The sequence below is a fragment of the Rhea pennata genome, chromosome 3, assembly GCF_028389875.1.
Source record: "Rhea pennata isolate bPtePen1 chromosome 3, bPtePen1.pri, whole genome shotgun sequence".
In the NCBI taxonomy this organism is placed as follows: Eukaryota; Metazoa; Chordata; class Aves; order Rheiformes; family Rheidae; genus Rhea; species Rhea pennata.
The window spans coordinates 103,816,076-103,828,793 of NC_084665.1; the positions used below are offsets into that span (position 1 = coordinate 103,816,076).

Consider the following 12,718-nt stretch of genomic DNA (forward strand, 5'->3'; position numbering starts at 1 on the left):
TGTGTGTTCAAAATCATGATTTATTGATGTTTTTAATTGTGTAGCTCCTTGCAAAGATACACTTTATAAATTATGGAACAAGTATAGTTCTTTCACACGTTAGTCCTCAAGTCCAGGTCAGTATTTTGAAATGAGATGTTCAAAGGAAAATTATGCAAAATGGCTTTAAAAAAACATTACACTAGAAAGCTTCAGTTCTTTCAGAATCAAAGATACATATATAATAAGCGGAATTACAGTGTCTGCACTACACCCCCAAGCGATATATGCAGGAGAAGCAGCATACAGTACCTGCAATTAACCTCAAGGTACACTTCATGATTAGCAGTACACAGCACCTGAACATCTACAGCAGCCTCAAAATTTATCTTAGTATAACAAATGCCCAATGAATTTACAGCATCTGTAGCAAGATTAGATGAAAGGTTATAACACATTAAGAAACACGTTCAAGTGAGCCCTGCTCTTATGCAGTTAGGCCTGGCCAATGCACAATCGGTGCACACATTCACCACAACCTCTGCGAGGCTTCCCAAGCAGAGCCATGTACCCTGCCAATTCCTCCTACAGTACAAGAGAAAAACTTCCTCCCCAAATCCTGTTCTTCAGGCCCATCCCATCAAGGTGGCAGGCTTCACTGAAGCTGTATTAAGATCAAATTACATTAATGACCAGTTGACATCACTGTGGTGGTGATGAGGTACCTTCGCGGTTAAATTTATACTTTACATTTGCTTGCCCTGAATTGTTTTTTCTTAACATTGATGGTGAAAGAATGCCAGATCTTAAAGGCAAACAAAATAAGTTTAATTTAAAGAAAACATTTATTTGACGTTCTCTTATGTCACACAGTTTAACAGATTGAAGATAATTTTCTCCCCTTCACATTTCAAGCCTTCAGCAGAGAGCATGCGCACACTGTCCCATGGGCAATGAGATTTTCCTGAAACAACTCCTTCTGGACAAACCATTAAGGTGCCCAGGCAGATGAAGACTTGCATTTTAGGCATACTGATTTATAAAATCCGTTAAAAAAAAAAATAAAAACTTTGTTATCAAAGTCTTGTCACAAAGTAAAGATGTTTAATACTTATAAGCTTCATCTCCAGCCATCCCTAATGAAATAGAACATACAGCCTTCCCCCCAAATCCCCAGAATTTTAAAATGTTCCAAATATATACACATTTATAATTTAAGTGCTCATTTGCTACAACCTTTTATTCATGCAAGAGTTGTGAGAGGAAAAGGTGTTTCTTAGAGCGGCTTTTCTGAAAACGCAGTAAAACTCTTCACTCGTGCAAAGAACAAAGGTGTGTACATCTTGTCAATGTCAAAAGTAGTAACTGCTGTTTCACCAGTTGATCTACAAAGAATAGGTAATAAAACAATAAAAGTTATATCAGACATAAGTTGCTGTTTAAATCCTTCAATTATGTAATCACATTCCACAGTAAAATACGTGCACTGAACTACATACAGTTGGAATGCAAGCTAAATTAGCATCTTTCATACCACTTCATTCTGAAAGCATCTGAATGTTGGCTAGATAACATTTGTATTTTAATAACAAAGAAGCCACGTTCTGCTTCCAGTTCCTATTATTAGCTCCAAGACCTGGAACAGTGCAAAATGTTGCTCAAGTCACCATATTAACAATATTAAAGTGAAAAATATCCTTTCATTTGTTTCAGTTAGAATTATGCACTGCAGAAGACAGAATGACAGGTATAAGTTGTCCATATGTTTAAAAGACTAACACTGCCCCCAAGCACTTCCGGACATCAGTGACAAAGAGTATATATCATCCAAGCTATATTTCCTGCTCGTCTTCACCTCACCTTCACTCTAGTTTCTAAAGGACATGCTGCACTGAGAGGTTAAGTAGAACCTGACTACTGCAGAAACTTCATGCTCAAAAGAATCTTTGATATTGCCACAACTTCTTCATAAAATAGGTATGAAAATATTTTTAAAAAAAGTTATTCTTCTGCTTATGAAAGCTAACTATATGCTAAACTGCCAGTAGTTTAGATTAATAGATTTTTTAAAATATTTTTACAGCTCGATATCTGAGCTTTGACTCTATAAGAAGACTGAATATGAAGGTTAAGAAGACAGGAAGAGAAAGCCTAAATCCACCCTAAATGCCAATGCCACACACCTATCTAGCCAGTCTGCCAGTAGTTGAGTGCCAGGAGTAAGAACAAGGGCCATGGTTCTTCCTAGGTCTGTGATGAGAACAGCTGGTCACAGTATTTTGCACTGCTGGGCCATAGAGTTTGTAAGCACTACAGTTCTACACAAAACAGGTGCACAGACTCTTACATAATGATCTCTTTCTACAGCATTTCTAGCTTGCACTTTTATAGAAGAAAAGAAACAGACCTTAACAAATACATGTCTTCCACACCTATTTACTAGCACCACAGTTAAATCATTCAGCCTTGATTCAGTCCTGAAATAATTTAAACCCTGTTCATAAATCCCTTCAGTATCTAAATGCTGGAATTCTATTAATGACAATTTCCATACCATTAGCAAAAATTACTGAAATCTTGGGAAAAAAGTTGATTAGAGTATATCAAATCAGAACTAGTTATTTTTTCAAGGTATCTTTTAAAGCCTCAGAAGTTTTGCACTTTTTACATTTTTCTCAACTAAAAACTGGACAAATTAATGCCACCTCTGTTTCTATAATCAATTAACCTTCTTCAATCTTATTCTCTGTTTACTTGCTTACTTGTAAGTTATGTGGCAAGAATGATGTATCCAAACAAGTTTGTTAAATCTCTGGCGCCCACTGGAGCACAACTGTAGTCCTACATGAAAACTGTGATCTGTTTCTTGTACAGGAACACGACGGAAGTACCTGTATTTGTGGTAGTCAACTGGTTTCTGTACAAAGAAAATAGAAGTTTTGTGACCTACAAAGAACACATCATTCTGCTATTTATCCTGAGACTTAAATAAAACTGTGAGGACAGATGATTAAACTCTCATACAGGAGAATCTTTAAAGTAAGTATGGGTATTGCTTGAAAACATGTTAATTTAGATGCTAATTAGGGGAGAAGTTTTCACAGAAATTAAGATGTGGGTAGAGGACACGACCCAAACTATGCTAACTTATTGTAAAGTAGCATGACACTTATAACTATTTTATCTTGACAGACAGAATATTTCTTGAGGAAAATAAGTTGACCAAATTATTCAGAGTTCAATTCATGAATACTGCTTATTTAAGTTTTACTTAACACTATAACATAACAGCACATAGTCAAAAAGTGATCTCAGATGAAGATCTCTTCACCTGTCCCTCCCCATTCCTGTCTTTCTTTGGTTAATTTTAGTTTTCCCACTATCTTCCCAGGAGGGAACATGTATTGCCTTTCCATGTTTAGAGGACTAAAAATTTAAACAAATGAGCTAATGCCTATCACCATGCGCAACAGTCTAGCCTAAGGGAGAAAACTGTTGCTCAGATGTGAACCAAATATTTATCTGTCTTAGTAGGCTCTTACAGATTTTGAAAAAAATCAGTAAGATAAATTGTCATACTTACTTATTTTAAAATCAGTTTGTGAATATTATATTTAAATACGAGATTTATTTTAAATCTTCCCAAAATTTCTAGGTGCCTTAAAATATACAGTCTGAGAAAAATCTTAATTAAAAAGCCCTTTTTTCTTAAACTATTTTTCTCTCCTCTGTTTTGGTACGTACCTCTTCCTTTTTATTCATTATCACAGCAAATACTTTGGTTTGATTGTCTGTTTCCTGCGAAAGGCGATAATGGCCAAGTAAGATTGCATCAGTTCTGGAAGGTTAAGAGGATAGTGTCAGGGACATAAAAAAAAATACTCTCTATCTCAAAAGAGTCACATACTTATAGTCCAAATAAGAATAATGAAAGGAAGACCACATATCTTACTCAAGGAAACTAATTTTTAGTTGTATTTGGTAGAATACCAGGCTGACCAATGGTAAGAAATAATGAAAATTTTTTGAAAGGTTACTTTTATAATTGTCCTAAACTAGTAAAAAAGAATCATTTCTCTCTAGCTACCTGCTAAATATTTTCAGATTCCTCAAAACTGTTTGGAAGCTGCAAACAATCTTCTACAAGATTTTTAACAAGCTGTGCAAATACTGAAGAGAAATCAAGTAATAATTTAGTTAGGTCCCACTGAAAACTTCACTTTCCTTCAAATGGACAAGGAAGTGTAAGAAGGTTGTCAATACTGAAATAATATCTTTCAAAGCATTCTAAACCCACAATAGCCAATAACATGTATTCCTCCATCTACTTTCTTTAAAAGTCTTCCTAGATATTCTCCTAGCAAAGGACCTGTAAAAGAAATCTAATTACAACACCAGGAGCTTAAATAATTTTATTTTTATTCTTTTTTTTTGCTAAGCCTAGATATAGAAGCCTAGACAAAGGTAAATAGAAACTACTAAAACCAAGAAACAAGTAAAAGCAAGAAAAAAAATGTATGAAAAATATTTTACTTCAATAACCTTGTATTTTTAGTCCGTAAGCGAGGAACAATAGATTGAGGATCTTCAGGAGTTGTTAGCATCATAACTTGGCCATCTGGAAAGAATCTCAAATACCTGTACAAATATAATGACACAATATATACGTAGAAAAAGTGTCTCTTTTTGGAATCATCACAGATAATAAAGTTCAGAATTTAAAAAGAGATTCATTCACACATAATAAAGCACAAAAAGAGATCAGAAATCAAAGGAGTTTTAAGGATTAAAAGATCAAGCTATGCAGGCTTATGCAATAGGGCAGAAATTCAGTTCTGTCAATTTTAATCAAAGCAAGAATGCCACTGAGGAATCAAAACTGACCTCAAGTAAGTTTCTCCATTCCCAGTATCAACAGAGACAAACGTAATAAAATCTTAATTACAGTATTAATACAGAATGGACAATGCCATATGGACTTCATTCAGGTTCTGGAATCCGATCAATTTTTATAACACTCAGATACACTCCTAATGCTTTTAAGACTGTACATATAGCCAGAAGAGTCAATGGTGTCTATTAACAGTTTCCAGCCACAGAAGGGACAGCAGAATGAAACAACACAGTTTGTGAATAGTGGGAGGAAGAACAGCAAGAACAGGCTGCAGTAACAAATGGCAAAGTATTTAGGGCAATTCAAGAGATCCCAGCCTTCAGATTAGTTACAGATGTTTACAAATAAGTTAAAAGACAGTTCTTGTGCAATCACTTCTTTAGCTTTGCAGAAAAGAATTATTATATCAGAAATGTAAAGTGACTTGGGGAAGGAGACGAAATCTGCGGATGAGTGTTATCTCCCTTACCATTTAAGTTTCATCCACGTGGAAAAGTATAACTGAGGAGGAAATGTGTTCTAAGCCTATCTCTAGCAATTATAACACATTCTATTCTGTAAGATCTACTCTCAGAAAAAAAAATATAAATATATACACACACACACACACACACACACACATATATATATAGATTTACACATTATAATGTTTCCACTGAGTTTTACAGAATAATTAATGTTTGTAATATTAAGAGCTGGATTTCAATTAACAGTACTTAGAGAGAGAAACATTTCACTCACTCTATGTACTATAGTTCTACCTGTAATATTCCACTTGGTGCCATGCCCTATAGAAACCATCAAGAGACTGTTCTCCTTGACGTATGTACGTTGTTTTGCTGATATATACACCTACAGGAAAGTAAGAAATAAGTATATGAAGAAAAATTAAGTAGGTAAAATGTATAAGATGTAAAAAAAAGATATTCCAAACTTTTCAGTCTACTTTTGTTACTTAAATACAAGAAAGTTTTTATTTTTATCTCTTGCACCCTACTCCAGTCTTTACAGATATTCTACAGCTTCAAAAGCCCATATAAATTCAGATTTGGTATGACAACATCATAAATACTAAACCTGGCTAATTGTTTCTGTAATAGTTACATGCAATAAGAAAAATCTGTTTCCAAGAGTACACCTTACCATCAAATCGAACACGAGGCCTTTCCAAAAACATTTCCCTCCAAGAGGCATATGGAACAAGTTTATTGCAGCTTCTGCCCCATACTTTCAAACAGACTTGATGCCAGATTTCAGGATCTCTAACGAAAGTAAATAAAAAAACAAAATTCATAACTTTTCTGCAAAGCTTCCTTAGTATTTGTATCAACGTAACACACACTAATATTTGTGCTGGATGCAACTGGAAAAAAAAATCTTGGTGAAGAATAACTCATAATTTAAATCACTAATTTACTTAATCCTTGAGAATCTGAAAGTTATTTCCTCCTCCCAGTGAAATGCAAGACAATGCAATTTCAATTAAGTACAATACAATAATATTGTGACAGCTTGGTACTGCCGTACTTGACTGTATGATGATGATAACACAGCAGACATACTATTTTAGAGACCTTGCAACTCCAATTTTCAAACAACGTCCAGAAGCATTTTTTCTTATAGTTAAGTCCTCTATCTAACATACCAACTGGGGGCACATTCAAAAGCTGGTCAGCACTGTGAGAAACATAACATGCAAATTGTCATGGGACGAGAAAGTAGGATGTAGTCCCACATGTAAGATTTAGCAGCCTAAAAGCAAAAGAAAATCTTTCCAGTACAGGTAATTTTCACCATGTATTTACTATCAACATCTATATATCTACAAATTATGGATTAAACTGAAAAAAAGCTCTTTTTTCTTTCCTTAGATCAGAAAGAAGCTTCACTCTAGATAACTTTTCTATAATACCTGGCACAAATGTAAAATCCTCGACAAACGAGAGATAATTGCTCTAACGATCTTAAGTCCAAGTCACTGGAAACCACCCATCGGAAAATGTACATTAGTACTTCCATAGGCAATGCTGCAAACAGAAGAGAATTCCATGTTAAGACAGTAACATGTAAACCAGTAACTTATCCATATTTTCACAGGAAATCCTACCTTTGTACAACTTACTCAGATAGCAGGGAACATACCAAAAAAAATATTTTTCATTAAAAAATTACCATATGTTACAAAAAAGTCACATAAGGAAAGAACAAAAATCAAGAGCTCAAAGTGCATTATGGTAAGAAATTATAGAAACATAGTTTTAGACTACAAATAAACAAGACTGTAGAGACTCCAGTCTTCTCAGCTGACCTAGAAGTCACATCAAAAATTTCAGGTGTACATACACAGTGTCTATAAGGTAACATTTTCCATTTTGCTCAAACCAACCTGATGTGTAACACCACAGAATCAGAATTCACACTTAGGAATTGTAATAAATATGTGCAAAACAAAAAATAATAATATAATAAGTGTATATATACACTTATTTCAGTAGGTCAGTTTCTAGTTGCTATTTTTAAGTGTGACTAATCTTGAAAGATGCTGCTCATTATTAGTAGTGCATGGAGAAGCTTGTGAGATTTAAGCAAAAACATTTTTTTCATATTTTGTATGAAACAAAAGATCTGTTTAGCTAGCTGGTATCCTTTTTTCTTTACATCTAACTTCACACCTAAGAGCTAAATGTATATTATAAGTATAAAGAGATACTGTGTACAGATTCTTCAAAGATAGCTTTAGAATCAGGGAGATGAATGCTTTAACATCTCTAAAAATTCCTCTTCTGACCTTAACTCCTACCTGAGATATGGGTCTGGCTGACATCAAGCTCAGGCTGACAAAGTTTGACTGAAGATTCCTGAAGAGTTAACTGCTGCTGGAAATCCGTCAAAAGATCCGCCATCTTGCCATCGTCTTCATTATCCTCAACACTATATAAAGGGAAAATGTCAACATCTTGACACTGGACAAAATATACCCATAGATGTTCTTATGCAGGCTTAAATCTGCTCTTCATTAAATATAATTTCCTTGTTTGTTTTGAAATAAATTTCACTTTATCATATAAGAAAACAACTTGAGTAATTCTATCCAGTTCATTTAGATTTTGCTGGAACACTTCTGGCAATACATTTTTCCACTTAACTCCAACCAAAACAGTTTCTTTCTGGATTTAGAGGTTCACTAGTTTTAGTTACATAATATTTTTTAATTCCTGTCACACCTTAAGATACTGAAAACAACTAGAGATTTCTATTTAAAAAAAAAAAAAACTTCATGAAACATTTTCTCATGAAACATTTTCATGAGACACAAAGAGCTGATAATATAGAGCCCAATAAGCAAATGACAGACCTACCAGCAAGTTTTAAAATATTATACAGGGTAAACAATTATGTTTGGGCCTGTCATAACTAAAACCATTATAAGATGTTACACAGAACATAACTTCCATTATACTGATCAATGAGATGGCCAATGCCTACAGGGTATATTGTAACTTTCATGTAATTTGTTTTTCTCACAAAGACAATATGAGAAACACCTACAACACTAATTCAGAAAGCAAAAACACCATGACTAGTGTCCCTTGAAAAGACACTTCACTATAAATACTGCTTTTAAACAACAATTAAAGAGTACCGGCTGGTTTCCCCTCACTGTCACGTGGTGCTGGGGATGGGGCAGCAACATTTTTAAAACAACTGCATGAAATTTCATACACAGAGTGACAGATGGAAAGAGTGGCTTAAAGACTAAGTGAGAAAATAATGCTAATATGGAGAATTTTTCATGACTGTCCTCTGCAACCCAAGTATTCCTCCTAGAGCATGAAAGTACAATAAAAATATCATGCCAGCAATGCATGCAAATACTGAAGTAACAGATGTAAATTAAGCACTTATTTCATCCCACTCTCTTTTATATGGAGCCAGCATTGCACCAAAGCTGTACTGCTTTGAGGCAAGACTGAGTTAGTAGTACCACATGGGCGATGTGCTTTCCTCTCCATTCTTATTTTCAGTTTTAAAACACTAATTTCTTGTAGCTGTCAGTATCTATAGATGATACCAATGAGTAGCAGATCTGGAAGCTCTGTTTCATGACCTTGTCTTCACAACATTGTCTGAGCTGTATCAGAAGCTCTGGCCTGAACCTGAATCCTGTCCTCAACCACAAGTCTGCCTCAAGTCAGGTCAACTTTAAGCTGCTACTTATTTGGAACACTGAGGCTACAGGTATTTCAATGCTTGTAACGATGAAAGACTAGACTAGTGCATCTGTGTAACTTTCTATGAATCATTCTATTCAAACGAAATTAAGAGTATTCATGAGCATTAGAAACAAAATTTCATATTTCAGTACTTCTGTGCTCTTAATTGGTAAATCTTTATTACTTACCACCGCTTTCCAACTCCATCACCGTCTGGAGAACGCGTATAGGTGATCTTAAATTCTATGTCAGGTACAAGTTGCATGGCTAGACGATAAAACTTGATGGCTGAAAACAAAAGTTTAATATTCAAAGATGTTTGATGTCTGTACTAGCTTATCATAGCAAAGCTTCTTCCAGAAAGATGACCAACTATAGCATTCTGGCTTGCTAAAGGCACTAAAAAGGTGGAAAATACTAGGAAAATGCCTAGTAAATCTTGTTAACAATCTTTACTGATTACAGGTTTAAATTCAGTAAAGAAGAGAGGCAAATTAAATACATTTTCAAAATTAAAACCTCCCTCACACACGTATCAGCTTTTACAAATCTAACTTAATCACTAAAAATGCCATTATGAAGTATAAAAGTTACCAGTAAAAAGATAGAAAGTCCTGGTTTTGTTTGTTGCTCAATACTTACAAAGCTTTTCCAAAAAAAGCATGAGGATTTTAGGCACTATTGTAGTTATAAATAACTACAAGGAAGAGTTTGAAAGATAATGTAGCTGTACCTTAAATCTCCAGTACACAATACAGATAATCATTCAAACATATATCACACTATAAAAAAGCAAGAGAGTAGAAAGAAAAACTATTGCTGTTCTTTTAAACAGATATACAGTGAATATCTGTTTAAAAACATCTGAACAGATATAAAGTGAATAAATTTTGCTGTGGAAGCTACAGAAAGCACAGGAGCAAGCCACTCAAACAGTTAAGTATGAGAAAACAGACTGGAAGAGAGCGGTCTTTTCAAAAAGCTGTATAGCAAACAACTTGAAGATAAACCGACAGCGTTTCTTCTTCCAGCAGTAAAAGAAAGTGCTTCTACCTTTAATACTCCAAAGACGCTACGAACGGAGTAGTGAAAAAAGAAAAAGGAAGAACACCCTTTGGGAAAGAACTACTACTTAAGCTGCAGAATATTTTCCTTCTGAGTAAACTCTGTGGACCTTGTTCAAGGTAAGTAGATTCACGGTATATTAATTCAGTCTTTTTAAATACTTGTATTGTACATGTATGATTTCATGTGCCTCTCTATATTCCCCTGTGAACGTACCAAGAGCAGAGGGAAATTCACCCTCAGTTTAGCCCTTCAAAAACAAAGCAGAACAAACATCACAGTGAGACTGAGCTCAGAATTTGATCTACTAACTAATCTAAGAAGCAGGAGTGCAGGGTGAGTATGTATTCCTACTTCGTTGGGTACATGTTAGTAATGCTAGCTGACAAGTAGTATTCTTTGGCTGGTGAGGCTGAGGAATACCAGCAACGTCAGCTGAACAGATCAGTTTCAATTTTAGCAGTCAATCCAGCAGCTAGGCCTGTACTGTACTTAAACATGAACAGGCTGCTTCACATAACTGTCTCACAAATTTCAGGTATCAGCAGATTGCAAAAGTCAGCCAGAATGTCACTTCTGGTGAACTGGACTAGGTCAGCAAATAAAAGCATAGTTTAAAAACAAATGGCTGAATACGGGTTGGGCCATATATCTGCATCTGGTATAGAACGTTGTCTCTAAGGAGTCATATGGATGTATGAGTAGGAGCAGTTTATTTTTGTTTCTTTAACTCTCAAATCAAATTCAGCTCAGAAAGAATGGATTCACCACGCAGTCCAGACACCTAGGACACCCTTGTGAATGCAAACCTCTGATAGGTGTTACTACTTCTCTGCTGCTGCATGTAACATACATTCAGGCAGATGAAGCTATTGGTTTTACTTTATAAACACAACGCTTAAATAGTCTGCTTTCCAGTCTGCTTTTCCTGGCTTTTTTGTAAAAATTTACTTGCACACTCTTGGTATGTACAAACCTTCAAAATGTACTTCACAATGTACTGTATAATTTCGTAAATGGTAGACTGTATTTAGTTCTAGGGCCTTTTTTTGTTTTAAACTCAATATTTAACTATACATCTAACACAAAAAATACTTATGCCTAAAGTAATTTTGCTCTGAAAAAACATATAATAAATTTGAAAACTGAAGAACTAGTTTTATTGCCTATTGAGGACTCACAACTCTCTCAGTTGATCTGAGATGTGGAACAAGAAGCAGAATTCCCTAAGGGAAGAAAGTTCCCATGGTGGAATGGAAATATTCTGTCCAATAGGTGGTTGAGTTCAGAAACTTCTTGAGTACTCCCAGTTCTCCACTTCCATTTCTTTATCTTGCCTACTTTGTACCTGCACTTTAACCAAGGTGGCTATACATACCATCTTGCTTGTTCCACATTTTCAAATGAAAGAAATGGTAAACTCAATATAATAATTGTTTCTGTACTTATTACTTCATATTTCTACTACTGAGCTACAGGACTTAAGAGTTAAGATGGTTATCTTAACTCTGTATTTTCTGAAAGCAAAATATGAGGAGGAAAACTTTGAATATCTTTTTTTGCTAGTGAATATAAGATGAAAAATAAGCTAAGCATCTTAAATATTTATGGCAAACTCAACAAAGTGAGACCACCAGATTTAAACTTTCATTTTAGGAAATCTTAAAGAAGCTATCTTAACATGCTGTATATAAAAAAAATTGATGGGTTATGTAGCTCTAGTAGCTAAACAACAACAACTAGTATTAGCTAGTTAAGTAGAAGCAATCTAGTGCTTCAGTAAATTGAAGCTAGTGTGAATGTTGCTAGATTTCAAAATATCCTATTTTCTTTTTTTAATCTGGAAGCTAGAAATACTTTCCTTGAATTAAATTTGCTTCACCTCAACCTTAGAACTGCGATATAACTGTAACTTTTACAGCAGGTTTGTTTTCTTATTTACATAGTCTAGATCTCAAATTAACATGAGCCTCCAGTTTAAGTTCACCGGTATCACAAAGCAGTATTTTTACCAGCACATATTACCTTCATAAAGGGCTCCATTTTGTTCTTGCTCCACTGCCTTCAGGAAAAGTTCTTTAGCCTGCACAATAAATTACACAGAAAACTTATTCCTTACAAGCATCTGTGCAAAGTTAGTTAACTTAGAATATGATAAGCAAGATGGCAAACAGTTCTATGAAAGAGGAAAATTACTCTATTAATAAAATGAGAAGACAAATTCATGTGCTACAAGCCATAACTGAATTTTCTAATCAAACAGTGCATCGTCTTTTCAGCAATTTTAAGAAGTTCCACCAAACTGAATCATGGCATTAGACTGGAGCTGTAGAGTTACCAAAATTCTAAGATAATAATCACAGTACTCTCATTATGATTCTCTTTTACAGAATTATAAAAATTAAATCTCTTCAGGAGTTTGACCCCTTTAAAACTTAACAGTAGTTGGACTTGCAGGTATGCCAATGCTTTGTAAAGCCTTGCAGCTTTGCAAAAAGTAGCATATCCACTCCAGAAAGAACTGGGGAGATAAAAAGTAGTAAAAAATAAAATAAAATAAAATAAA

At 34.6% G+C, this 12,718-nt stretch overlaps 1 protein-coding gene across 1 annotated transcript in view; it reads right to left on the reverse strand.

The window, feature by feature from the left end:
• Window positions 1-12,718, reverse strand: part of FBXO9 (F-box protein 9) — a 19,055-nt gene continuing 6,337 nt past the window's right edge. The window contains exons 4-13 of the mRNA XM_062572937.1: window positions 12,178-12,235; window positions 9,276-9,375; window positions 7,674-7,804; window positions 6,786-6,900; window positions 6,017-6,135; window positions 5,635-5,725; window positions 4,522-4,617; window positions 3,724-3,817; window positions 2,742-2,896; window positions 1-1,364 (exon numbers count right to left, since the gene is read on the reverse strand). Coding sequence (XP_062428921.1) covers window positions 1,256-1,364; window positions 2,742-2,896; window positions 3,724-3,817; window positions 4,522-4,617; window positions 5,635-5,725; window positions 6,017-6,135; window positions 6,786-6,900; window positions 7,674-7,804; window positions 9,276-9,375; window positions 12,178-12,235 — 1,068 coding nt within the window. The 3' untranslated portion in view covers window positions 1-1,255. The remainder of the gene's footprint in view (window positions 1,365-2,741; window positions 2,897-3,723; window positions 3,818-4,521; window positions 4,618-5,634; window positions 5,726-6,016; window positions 6,136-6,785; window positions 6,901-7,673; window positions 7,805-9,275; window positions 9,376-12,177; window positions 12,236-12,718) is intronic.